Source organism: Bombina bombina, chromosome 6 (genome assembly GCF_027579735.1).
Source record: "Bombina bombina isolate aBomBom1 chromosome 6, aBomBom1.pri, whole genome shotgun sequence".
Taxonomy (NCBI): domain Eukaryota; kingdom Metazoa; phylum Chordata; class Amphibia; order Anura; family Bombinatoridae; genus Bombina; species Bombina bombina.
This window is the reverse complement of record NC_069504.1, coordinates 28,938,235-28,951,568: the sequence shown is the minus strand read 5'-3', so window position 1 is coordinate 28,951,568 and position 13,334 is coordinate 28,938,235. Positions and strand designations below refer to the sequence as shown.

The following is a 13,334-nucleotide window of genomic DNA, read 5'->3' as shown; positions in this document are numbered from 1 at the left end:
CTATCACATATATCTGTGACTTGTTACCTGCAGTTACTGGTCCTATCACATATATCTGTGACTTGTTACCTGCAGTTACTGGTCCTATCACATATATCTGTGACTTGTTACCTGCAGTTACTGGTCCTATCACATATATCTGTGACTTGTTACCTGCAGTTACTGGTCCTATCACATATATCTGTGACTTGTTACCTGCAGTTACTGGTCCTATCACATATATCTGTGACTTGTTACCTGCAGTTACTGGTTCTATCACATATATCTGTGACTTGTTACCTGCAGTTACTGGTCCTATCACATATATCTGTGACTTGTTACCTGCAGTTACTGGTCCTATCACATATATCTGTGACTTGTTACCTGCAGTTACTGGTTCTATAACATATATCTGTGACTTGTTACCTGCAGTTACTGGTCCTATCACATATATCTGTGACTTGTTACCTACAGTTACTGGTTCTATCACATATATCTGTGACTTGTTACCTGCAGTTACTGGTCCTATCACATATATCTGTGACTTGTTACCTGCAGTTACTTGTCCTATCACAAATCTGTGACTTGTTACCTGCAGTTACTGGTTCTATCACATATATCTGTGACTTGTTACCTGCAGTTACTGGTCCTATCACATATATCTGTGACTTGTTACGTGCAGTTACTGGTCCTATCACATACATCTGTGACTTGTTACCTGCAGTTACTGGTCCTATCACACACATCTGTGACTTGTTACCTGCAGTTACTGGTCCTATCACACATATCTGTGACTTGTTACCTGCAGTTACTGGTTCTATCACATATATCTGTGACTTGTTACCTGCAGTTACTGGTTCTATCACATATATGTGACTTGTTACCTGCAGTTACTGGTCCTATCACATATATATGTGACTTGTTACCTACAGTTACTGGTCCTATCACACACATCTGTGACTTGTTACCTGCAGTTACTGGTTCTATCACATATACTGTATCTGTGACTTGTTACCTGCAGTTACTGGTCCTATCACATATATCTGTCACTTGTTACCTGCAGTTACTGGTCCTATCACATATATCTGTCTCAATTCTAATGTCTAGTTAATTGCCATGTGATGCTCACTCCTTATCAATACTTGCTATAACTCTAAAATGTATAGTTCTTTTATGTCACAGTTTTAACCCCCTCCAAATTTTATTTGTCTGTTTACTTAACTCATCTCACCCTGACCAGATTCTAACATTCCAATTGGCCTTACCAACTGTCTTTGATTAGCAATTAAGTAAATTTAGTGGACTCAGCTGACTGCCCTACCTGTATATATTGCAGACTAGCTTGGGGAAGTGCATTGCACAGGGGTGAGTGCATTGGTTACAGGGCTGTGTACTTTTTAACAATAGCATATGTTCACATTTTCCAAGTGAGGCATTCATTTTTAAGAATTATACAAGAATTGGACAAGGATTGGGCAAGGGGCAAGACACAAGGCAAGTACTCTTGTAATACTGTGTTTTATGTATCTCATTGTATCCTTTTGCAAGTGCTGCTGTAACACTGTGTCTTATGTGTTTACTTGGTTCCCACTTTCAGAATAATGCTCAATATCTTCATACTCCTTTTTGCTACCTCTTGTCTCTACAACAAACTACATTACTCAGTTACTTCTTCTCCCTCTCCACCTGCACTGTTCATTAGCCCATCTCTCTTATACTCACCTTACTTTTGTACTCATGAACTCTACTTATTCCTAAATACTCTCTCTCCCCCCTGCACTTCAGCCAAACAACAGTCTCATTACTGCAAATCTGCTTCTCATCTCATGTCACTCTCCCTCTTGCTCATACTAGCTGCTGGCGACATTTCCCCTAATCCTGGTCCCTCACAACCTCCTAACCTTTCACATCCTTGTGTGCCTTTCAATAGACTTCATAACCTAAACTCTGGTAACCTTAATCACATTCCTCTTACATCTAAAAACCCCTCCCACTTCACTTGTGCACTCTGGAACTCTCGCTCTGTTTGCAACAAGCTAACTTCTATCCATGATCTCTTTATCTCCCACTCTCTTAACCTTCTGGCTCTTACAGAAACCTGGCTCTCTACTTCAGACACAGCATCCACTGCTGCACTGTCACATGGGGGTCTCCATTTCAGCCACACTCCTAGGTCTGGCAATAGACAAGGAGGTGGTGTCGGTATTTTACTTTCCTCTCGTTGCACCTTCCAACAAATACAGCCCTTCTCTTCACTCACATTTTCTTCATTTGAAGCACACATGATTCGGCTATTCTCTCCCCTCTCTATACGTGTTGCAGTCATATACCGCCCCCCCTGGCTCCCCAACTCAATTTTTAGATCACTTTGCTGCCTGGCTTCCTTATTTCCTTCCCTCAGACACCCCTGCCCTCATTCTTGGCGACTTCAACATCCCCCTTAACAATCCCACTGCCTCATCTGCTAAACAACTTCTGCAACTCACTTCCTCTTTCGGTCTATCACAATGGACTGATTCTCCCACTCACAAAGACGGTCACTCCCTTGACCTGATCTTTAGCTATCGATGCACTCTCTCAAACTTCTCAAACTCCCCTTTTCCTCTTTCTGACCACCATCTCCTTACCTGCAACATATCATCCCTTCCTACAACTCTCCCACCTTCTACTCCTCACACCAAACTTCACAGAAGCATTAGGTCTTTAGATCAGCAACAACTTGCTAATTCCCTTCAACCGCTCCTCTCATCCTTCTCCTCCTTTTCCTGCCCTGAACAATCTATCCGCCACTATAATTCCACCCTTATATCCGTCCTTGACAATCTCGCCCCTCTTACCACTGCTAGGAAATCACACACTCATCCCCAGCCCTGGCATACTCCTCTGACACGGTACCTACGCAGATGTTCACGTACTGCTGAACGGCATTGGAGAAAATCACGGAGTTCAGCTGATTTTCTTCATTACAAATTCATCTTGAACTCCTACTACTCTGCCCTTAATCTCCACAAGCAACACTACTTCTCTACTCTTATCTCTAATCTTTCTTTAAACCCAAAACGTCTGTTCTCCACTTTCAATACTCTCCTCCGCCCTCCTCCACTTCCTAATACAACTTCTCTGTCAGCTCAAGACTTTGCCAGTCACTTCATTAACAAAATTGATTCCATCAGACATGAAATCAGTTCTCAACACAATTCCATTCTCTCCCCCCCTCAAATACTCTCACTCAACCACAACCCTCATAACCTGAAACTTAGTTCATTCTCCCCTGTTACTGAGGACGAAGTTTCAGCACTTATACTGCGCTCTCACCTCACTACCTGTCCCCTTGACCCTATCCCCTCACAGCTGCTCCCCTCTCTCTCTGCTACCCTTACCCCTATACTAACACACATTTTCAACCTCTCCCTCAGCACTGGTACATTTCCCTCATCAATGAAACATGCACTGGTCACACCTATCCTCAAAAAACCTTCCCTTGATCCTACCTCCCCATCCAACTACCGCCCAATTTCTCTCCTCCCTCTTGCTTCAAAGCTTCTCGAAAAACTAGTATATGCACGCCTAGCCAATTTCCTTACGTTAAACTCCCTTCTTGACCCGCTGCATTCTGGATTTCGTCCCTATCACTCCACAGAGACAGCTATTGTTAAGGTCACCAACGACCTACTTACAGCTAAATCAAAAGGCCACTTCTCTCTGCTTATCCTCCTTGATCTGTCCGCAGCCTTTGACACTGTCGACCACCCTCTTTTGCTCCAAACCCTCCAATCCTTCGGCATCTGTGACACAGCCCTTTCGTGGCTCTCTTCCTACCTGTCAAACCGTACCTTCAGTGTAGCCTTCTCTGGGGCCTCCTCTGCCCCGTCACCACTTTCTGTCGGAGTACCGCAAGGCTCTGTCCTCGGTCCCCTTCTCTTCTCAATCTATACGTCATCACTAGGTTCCCTAATTAAGTCCCACGGTTTCCAATATCATTTGTATGCCGATGACACCCAAATCTACTTCTCTGCACCAGAACTATCTCCTTCCTTGCTAACCCGTGTCACTAACTGTCTTTCTCATATCTCTTCCTGGATGTCCTCTCACTACCTCAAGCTAAATCTCTCCAAAACTGAGCTCCTCATTTTCCCCCCTTCTTCCAAAATCTTCACCCCCAATATCTCTTTAACTGTCGACAACTCCATCATTACCCCTACCCCGCATGCCCGATGTCTTGGGGTCACATTTGACTCAGATCTTTCCTTCACTCCTCACATTCAGTCCTTGGCTACAGCCTGCCGCTTCCACCTTAAAAACATCTCTAAAATTAGACACTTCCTTACACAAGACACAACTAAGATTTTAATCCACTCTCTCATTCTTTCCCGCCTTGATTACTGCAACTCTGTCCTCTCTGGTCTCCCCACCTGCCGCCTAGCTCCTTTACAATCCATAATGAATGCCTCTGCCAGACTCATCTTCCTTACACGTCGCTCTTCAGCCCTCAACTGCACTGCTCCCCCCTACATCTCAGACCTTGTCTCCAGATACTCTCCCTCCCGTCCCCTTCGCTCTGCTCATGACCTCCTACTCTCCTCCTCTCTTGTCACCTCATCACACTCCCGTTTACAGGACTTATCCAGACTGGCTCCCATCTTGTGGAACTCTCTGCCTCGCTCCACAAGACTCTCTTCTAGTTTTAAAAGCTTCAAGTGCTCCCTAAAGACTCTACTGTTCAGGGACGCATACAACCTACGCTAACCTTTCCTAATACCAGTTCCTCTCCTCCACTGCAATCCCCTGAACCCTCTTAGCATGTAAGCCTAAAAGTCCAGCTGTTTGTAGATCACCTTCTTAAGAGCTGACTACAACAGTGCAACTCTTGGCAGGGCCCTCTACCCTATAATTGTTTTGTTGTACTCCCCCTTTGTTTATAGCGCTGCGGAATCTGTTGGCGCTCTACAAATAACCGATAATAATAATAATAATAATAATATCTGTGACTTGTTACCTAAATCTAAAGACCGCTGCTCCATAACTTGTCCGTCCGGTCTCTGAGGCCGTGGACAGAAATCAACCCGATCGAATACGATCGGGTTGATTGACAACCCCTGCTAGTAATATGTCCGCTCGCACCATGATAAATCTACCTCTGTGTCTGTACCAGCAATGAATTTTAAGCTCTTCAAATGTTATTTATTGCTATTTATTATCTCGCTAACAGTAAACATTCTGCAGCAAACATCTAATTATGGGGTAGATTACAAGTTGCTCGCTATTTAGTGCATTCGCTCGTACATTAACTACCCTAGATGGATGATTTTTTTGTGCGTCGGGTTGCATTCGTATAAAAGTAAAAGGTTGGTGCACGAGCACTAACCCAACGTCAGCGAAAACTCGAACTTAGAATATCGCAAATGCGTTAACATATTCCCCCATGAACTCGAATGGAGTACAAAAACTGGAATAAACCTAACACCGTTACTGGCGTGCAAAACCGAGCACGTTTAACCAAGTGGGCTAACCTGACATGAAATATGAATATTTCACATTCCAATGTTCTTCACATAGCAGCATATGTTCTATTTATTCTTAAATACATATTTCTATATACATCTGATTTTTGGGGTAAAATATCTACCTCAGTATAGATATATACAGTTATATATATATTATATATAGCAAAATCTTTTTATAAATACTTAGACATATCCCCCTATGTGAAGAACTATGAATATTGCATAAATATTATATTTTTCATGTTTTCAGCTACTTGACTGCAAATGGCTCCAATACAGTTTTCTATATATTTATATATATATATATATATATATATATATATATATATATATATATATATATATATATATATATATATGTCTATATTATCAAACACGTTTAGGTTTAACTAGTAATACGCACGCTACTTCCAACGTATGCAAAGAGCCGCAATAAACCCCTTATCGCTCATGCGCAACAGTTTGCTACCTGCAGTCACTGGTAATCTAGCCCTATGTTATTTAAAGGTAATTTAATAGAAATGTTATGAAAATATAGTATAGTAGGAGTAATAAAATAGAAAGTGTATAGAAGTTCTGCTGTTAAATCTCTGATGCCCTATATTCTGTACCTATACAACATGGTACAGTAGCGCTCAGGTACATGTCATGTGACACAGGTGGCGTCAGTACTTACGATGCAGTGACATTGTCGGCAGGTGTCTGTAGGGTGAGGGAACTCTGCACCATTGGGGTACTCCTTCCCAGCATAGTTACATCCTGTGAGAGGCACATTAGATTATGCAGCTCCTACTCATAACCGCTTATATTTAAGCATATTCATTGGTAAAGTGACAGCACAGAATTAGAATGAAAAACACTGATAAAAACAGCAATTAACAGAGATAGTAAAAAGCATATACATACTGAGGTATATGGTGACAATAACAAACGGCAACATATAGTGACACATTTACATTTAGTCATAGATTGCTATAAGGTTGTATGTAATGAAAAATAATTGCCAACACAGTGAGACAGTAAAAGAAAGACAAATATTCACAGATAGGCATGTGGTGGCATGCTGGGACAGTGACACCCAGTGACAAACATTAAAAATCAAACAGTGGCACTTTGTGATAATATCACACAGTATTATTTATATATATATATATATATATATATATATATATATATATATATATATATATATATATATAGTAAACGATTTCCAGTTCAGCCCACCAATGGTCAACACGCCTGGGTGCAATGATATATTGTAAAATAGAAAACAAGAGAATGCACTCTCAGGACTTTTTGCAAAAGAAACCAATTTAATGGAACGTTTTCGGGGTTCACAACCCCTTCATCAGCATGCAAAACAAACAAAATTCAACTCATTTATAGTGTTACACATCAATTACATCACATCAACCTGTGTGTCTCCAAAGGAAAAGTGCGCCAATTTTTTGAATTTGGAACGCATCTTGCGTTCCACAGTGTTACCCGAAACCGGAAGTTGTATTGCCTCACTTCCGGTTTACGGATTAGATCAACAAACATAAAATTAATATGAAATTATACACTCTACAATTTTAAACATATGAGGGTAACATACAAATGTAGAGACTTATTATAACAACATTGTGCCACATTATCATAAGTGCCTATAAAATTCTGTGATGAATGTGCGATGTCAAATGTTACTGCGTCCAGTCGGCATGGAGACAGTCACCATGGTGATCATATACAGTCCGGTTTACCCGAAAGTGTCACAACTTATGTGGAATTTATAATTACATGCCAACTGTATGGGACCACAATTTTGTTAGTGTCAGAAATAACATATTATCAAACTGTATACGATCATATCGCATATTGAAAATAATCATTAGAAAGATTTAAAAAACTTAAAAAATTGGACCATATGACAGTACAGGGGATTAGAGTTGCAAATTGTAAATGAGAAGCAAATACAATGTTGCAGATATGGGTGCTGTGTCTTACAATGTATCACCAGTATATTGAAGCAGGATGACGTTAAGCATGTGTGTTACTGCATTGTATTCGCAAACAAATAGATATATCGAATGGGAACAGTATACAGAAAAAGGAATATATACAGTATAATATATGTAATATTGTAGGGCTGTGCTGTTATATCGCTGGGGCACCAATTTTTATGCATTCAATTTGGCCATTGAAGGATTGTAGTTTACATCGGCCACATGTAAATATAAATGGCTATGCACAGAATCGTGTAAGGAAAAAAAACCTTATTTTCAAATTCTATCCTCAAACATATTTGTAAACCAAATGAGGATCTGCAAAAAGAAATAGTTATGGTAATGGTCAAAAGGACATATAGCTCATGTGGATACTGTCCACCTCTGGGGTTTGTCCAAGTGGGTGAAATAATTTTTTATGTCCATTTTTAAGACTGGTGGTGCATATTAAAGCAATGGGTAATGGCTTCCAGCGGACCAGGCTTCCACGGAGAAGGTAGAGACAGATGTCCCCCTAAACCATGTCGTTAGGCGCACAACACCTTCCCCTACATCTAGGGGAGAGTGGAATGTGTGCCAAAACGGAGCCACAATGTCCACCTGGCATACCCCAAGTATGTAGCACCCCAGTTGTAGATCACATAATGCTCTTAAAGTCCGGCATAGTGTTCAGGCCACCTGGCTGTATTGTGCCTAATCTGAACATCCACTGGGCCTCTCGTTTCAGGAGTAGCTTGTTCCGGTCGCCCCCCCCCCCGATCCAGTGGGGGTATGTGGTCTATTAGGATATAGCGGATGGAGGACACAGAGTGTGCTTTATTAGCGCAATGTCGCGCCACTGGCTGTTCAGAGTCACCGTTTTTAAGTGCTGTCCTTATGGCGTGGCGGTGATTGGCCATACGCTCACGAAGTGTGCCAGAGGTCTTCCCTATGTAGAAGCAGGAACATGGACAAAACAATAAGTATATAACGTGAGTGGTGGTACACGTTATAGAGTGTCGAATGGAGAATGTTCGATTGGTCACCCACACACCAATCGAACATTCTCCATTCGACACTCTATAACGTGTACCACCACTCACGTTATATACTTATTGTTTTGTCCATGTTCCTGCTTCTACATAGGGAAGACCTCTGGCACACTTCGTGAGCGTATGGCCAATCACCGCCACGCCATAAGGACAGCACTTAAAAACGGTGACTCTGAACAGCCAGTGGCGCGACATTGCGCTAAGAAAGCACACTCTGTGTCCTTCATCCGCTATATCCTAATAGACCACATACCCCCACTGGATCGGGGGGGGCGACCGGAACAAGCTACTCCTGAAACGAGAGGCCCAGTGGATGTTCAGATTAGGCACAATACAGCCAGGTGGCCTGAACACTATGCCGGACTTTAAGAGCATTATGTGATCTACAACTGGGGTGCTACATACTTGGGGTATGCCAGGTGGACATTGTGGCTCCGTTTTGGCACACATTCCACTCTCCCCTAGATGTAGGGGAAGGTGTTGTGCGCCTAACGACATGGTTTAGGGGGACATCTGTCTCTACCTTCTCCATGGAAGCCTGGTCCGCTGGAAGCCATTACCCATTGCTTTAATATGCACCACCAGTCTTAAAAATGGACATAAAAAATTATTTCACCCACTTGGACAAACCCCAGAGGTGGACAGTATCCACATGAGCTATATGTCCTTTTGACCATTACCATAACTATTTCTTTTTGCAGATCCTCATTTGGTTTACAAATATGTTTGAGGATAGAATTTGAAAATAAGGTTTTTTTTCCTTACACGATTCTGTGCATAGCCATTTATATTTACATGTGGCCGATGTAAACTACAATCCTTCAATGGCCAAATTGAATGCATAAAAATTGGTGCCCCAGCGATATAACAGCACAGCCCTACAATATTACATATATTATACTGTATATATTCCTTTTTCTGTATACTGTTCCCATTCGATATATCTATTTGTTTGCGAATACAATGCAGTAACACACATGCTTAACGTCATCCTGCTTCAATATACTGGTGATACATTGTAAGACACAGCACCCATATCTGCAACATTGTATTTGCTTCTCATTTACAATTTGCAACTCTAATCCCCTGTACTGTCATATGGTCCAATTTTTTAAGTTTTTTAAATCTTTCTAATGATTATTTTCAATATGCGATATGATCGTATACAGTTTGATAATATGTTATTTCTGACACTAACAAAATTGTGGTCCCATACAGTTGGCACGTAATTATAAATTCCACATAAGTTGTGACACTTTCGGGTAAACCGGACTGTATATGATCACCATGGTGACTGTCTCCATGCCGACTGGACGCAGTAACATTTGACATCGCACATTCATCACAGAATTTTATAGGCACTTATGATAATGTGGCACAATGTTGTTATAATAAGTCTCTACATTTGTATGTTACCCTCATATGTTTAAAATTGTAGAGTGTATAATTTCATATTAATTTTATGTTTGTTGATCTAATCCGTAAACCGGAAGTGAGGCAATACAACTTCCGGTTTCGGGTAACACTGTGGAACGCAAGATGCGTTCCAAATTCAAAAAATTGGCGCACTTTTCCTTTGGAGACACACAGGTTGATGTGATGTAATTGATGTGTAACACTATAAATGAGTTGAATTTTGTTTGTTTTGCATGCTGATGAAGGGGTTGTGAACCCCGAAAACGTTCCATTAAATTGGTTTCTTTTGCAAAAAGTCCTGAGAGTGCATTCTCTTGTTTTATATATATATATATATATATATATATATATATATATATAAACATAATTTATGCTTACCTGATACATTTATTTCTCTTGTAGTGTATCCAGTCCATGGATCATCCATTACTTGTGGGATATTCTCCTTCCCAACAGGAAGTTGCAAGAGGATCACCCACAGCAGAGCTGCTATATAGCTCCTCCCCTCACTGCCATATCCAGTCATTCGACCGAAACAAGACGAGAAAGGAGAAACCATAGGGTGCAGTGGTGACTGTAGTTTAATTAAAATTTAGACCTGCCTTAAAAGGACAGGGCGGGCTGTGGACTGGATACACTACAAGAGAAATAAATTTATCAGGTAAGCATAAATTATGTTTTCTCTTGTTAAGTGTATCTAGTCCACGGATCATCCATTACTTGTGGGATACCAATACCAAAGCTAAAGTACACAGATGATGGGAGGGACAAGGCAGGAACTTAAACGGAAGGAACCACTGCCTGTAGAACCTTTCTCCCAAAAACAGCCTCCGAAGAAGCAAAAGTGTCAAATTTGTAAAATTTTGAAAAGGTGTGAAGCGAAGACCAAGTCGCAGCCTTGCAAATCTGTTCAACAGAGGCCTCATTTTTAAAGGCCCAGGTGGAAGCCACAGCTCTAGTAGAATGAGCTGTAATCCTTTCAGGGGGCTGCTGTCCAGCAGTCTCATAGGCTAAGCGTATTATGCTCCGAAGCCAAAAGGAGAGAGAGGTTGTCGAAGCTTTTTGACCTCTCCTCTGTCCAGAGTAAACGACAAACAGGGCAGATGTTTGAAGAAAATCTTTAGTAGCCTGTAAGTAAAACTTCAAGGCACGGGCTACGTCCAGATTATGCAAAAGACGTTCCTTCTTTGAAGAAGGATTAGGACACAATGATGGAACAACAATCTCTTGATTGATATTCCTGTTAGAAACCACCTTAGGTAAAAACCCAGGTTTGGTACGCAGAACTACCTTGTCTGAATGAAAAATCAGATAAGGAGAATCACAATGTAAGGCAGATAACTCAGACTCTTCAAGCCGAGGAAATAGCCATCAAAAACAGAACCTTCCAAGATAAAAGTTTAATATCAATGGAATGAAGGGGTTCAAACGGAACTCCCTGAAGAACTTTAAGAACCAAGTTTAAGCTCCACGGGGGAGCAACAGTTTTAAACACAGGCTTAATCCTAACCAAAGCCTGACAAAATGCCTGGACGTCTATAACTTCTGCCAGATGCTTGTGCAAAAGAATAGACAGAGCAGAGATCTGTCCTTTTAAAGAACTAGCTGATAAGCCTTTGTCCAATCCCTCTTGGAGAAAGGACAATATCCTAGGAATCCTAACCTTACTCCATGAGTAACTCTTGGATTCATACCAATAAAGATATTTACGCCATATCTTATGGTAGATTTTCCTGGTGACAGGCTTCCGAGCCTGTATTAAGGTATCAATGACTGACTCGGAGAAGCCACGCCTTGATAGAATCAAGCGTTCAATCTCCATGCAGTCAGTCTCAGAGAAATTAGATTTGGATGATTGAAAGGACCTTGTATTAGAAGGTCCTGCCTCAGAGGCAGAGTCCATGGTGGAAGAGATGACATGTCCACTAGGTCTGCATACCAGGTCCTGCGTGGCCACGCAGGCACTATCAGAATGACAGATGCTCTCTCCTGTTTGATTTTTGCAATCAGTCGAGGGAGCAGAGGAAACGGTGGAAACACATAGGCCAGGTTGAAGAACCAAGGAGCTGCTAGAGCATCTATCAGCGTTGCTCCCGGGTCCCTGGACCTGGATACGTAAGAAGGAAGCTTGGCGTTCTGGCGAGACGCCATAAGATCCAGTTCTGGTTTGCCCCAACGATGGACCAGTTGAGCAAACACCTCCGGATGGAGTTCCCACTCCCCCGGATGAAAAGTCTGACGACTTAGAAAATCCGCCTCCCAGTTCTCTACGCCTGGGATGTGGATTGCTGACAGGTGGCAAGAGTGAGACTCTGCCCAGCGAATTATCTTTTAGACTTCTAACATCGCTAGGGAACTCCTGGTTTCCCCTTGATGGTTGATGTAAGCCACAGTCGTGATGTTGTCCGACTGAAATCTGATGAACCTCAGTGTTGCTAACTGAGGCCAAGCTAGAAGAGCATTGAATATTGCTCTTAACTCCAGAATATTTATTGGGAGGAGTTTCCCCTCCTGAGTCCACGATCCCTGAGCCTTCAGGGAGTTCCAGACTGCGCCCCAACCTAGAAGGCTGGCATCTGTTACAATCGTCCAATCTGGCCTGCGAAAGGTCATACCCTTGGACAGATGGACCAGAGAAAGCCACCAGAGAAGAGAATCTCTGGTCTCTTGATCCAGATTTAGTAGAGGGGAGAAATCTGAGTAATCCCCATTCCACTGACTTAGCATGCATAATTGCAGCGGTCTGAGATGCAGGCGCGCAAATGGCACTATGTCCATTGCCGCTACCATTAAGCCGATTACTTCCATGCACTGAGCCACTGACGGGCGTGGAATGGAATGAAGGACACGGCAAGCATTTAGAAGTTTTGATAACCTGGACTCCGTCAGGTAAATTTTCCTCTCTACAGAATCTATAAGAGTCCCTAGGAAGGAGACTCTTGTGAGTGGTGATAGAGAACTCTTTTCCACGTTCACTTTCCACCCATGCGACCTCAGAAATGCCAGAACTATGTCCGTATGGGACTTGGCAATTTGAAAGCTTGACGCCTGTATCAGGATGTCGTCTAGATACGGAGCCACCGCTATGCCTCGCGGTCTTAGAACCGCCAGAAGTGAACCCAGAACCTTTGTAAAAATTCTCGGGCAGTGGCCAACCCGAAGGGAAGAGCTACAAATTGGTAATGCCTGTCTAGAAAGGCAAACCTTAGGAACCGATGATGATCTTTGTGAATCGGTATGTGAAGGTAGGCATCCTTTAAGTCCACTGTGGTCATGTACTGACCCTCTTGGATCATGGGTAGGATGGTCCGAATAGTTTCCATTTTGAATGATGGAACTCTGAGGAATTTGTTTAAGATCTTTAGATCCAAGATTGGTCTGAAGGTTCCCTCTTTCTTGGGAACCACAAACAGATTTGA

The 13,334-nt window shown here is 42.1% G+C and overlaps 1 protein-coding gene across 1 annotated transcript in view; it reads right to left on the bottom strand.

Annotated features, from left to right (window-relative positions):
* The window catches only part of KCP (kielin cysteine rich BMP regulator), a 565,655-nt gene that overhangs the window by 233,513 nt on the left and 318,808 nt on the right, over positions 1-13,334 (bottom strand). The window contains 1 exon segment of the mRNA XM_053716343.1: positions 6,160-6,242. Coding sequence (XP_053572318.1) covers positions 6,160-6,242 — 83 coding nt within the window.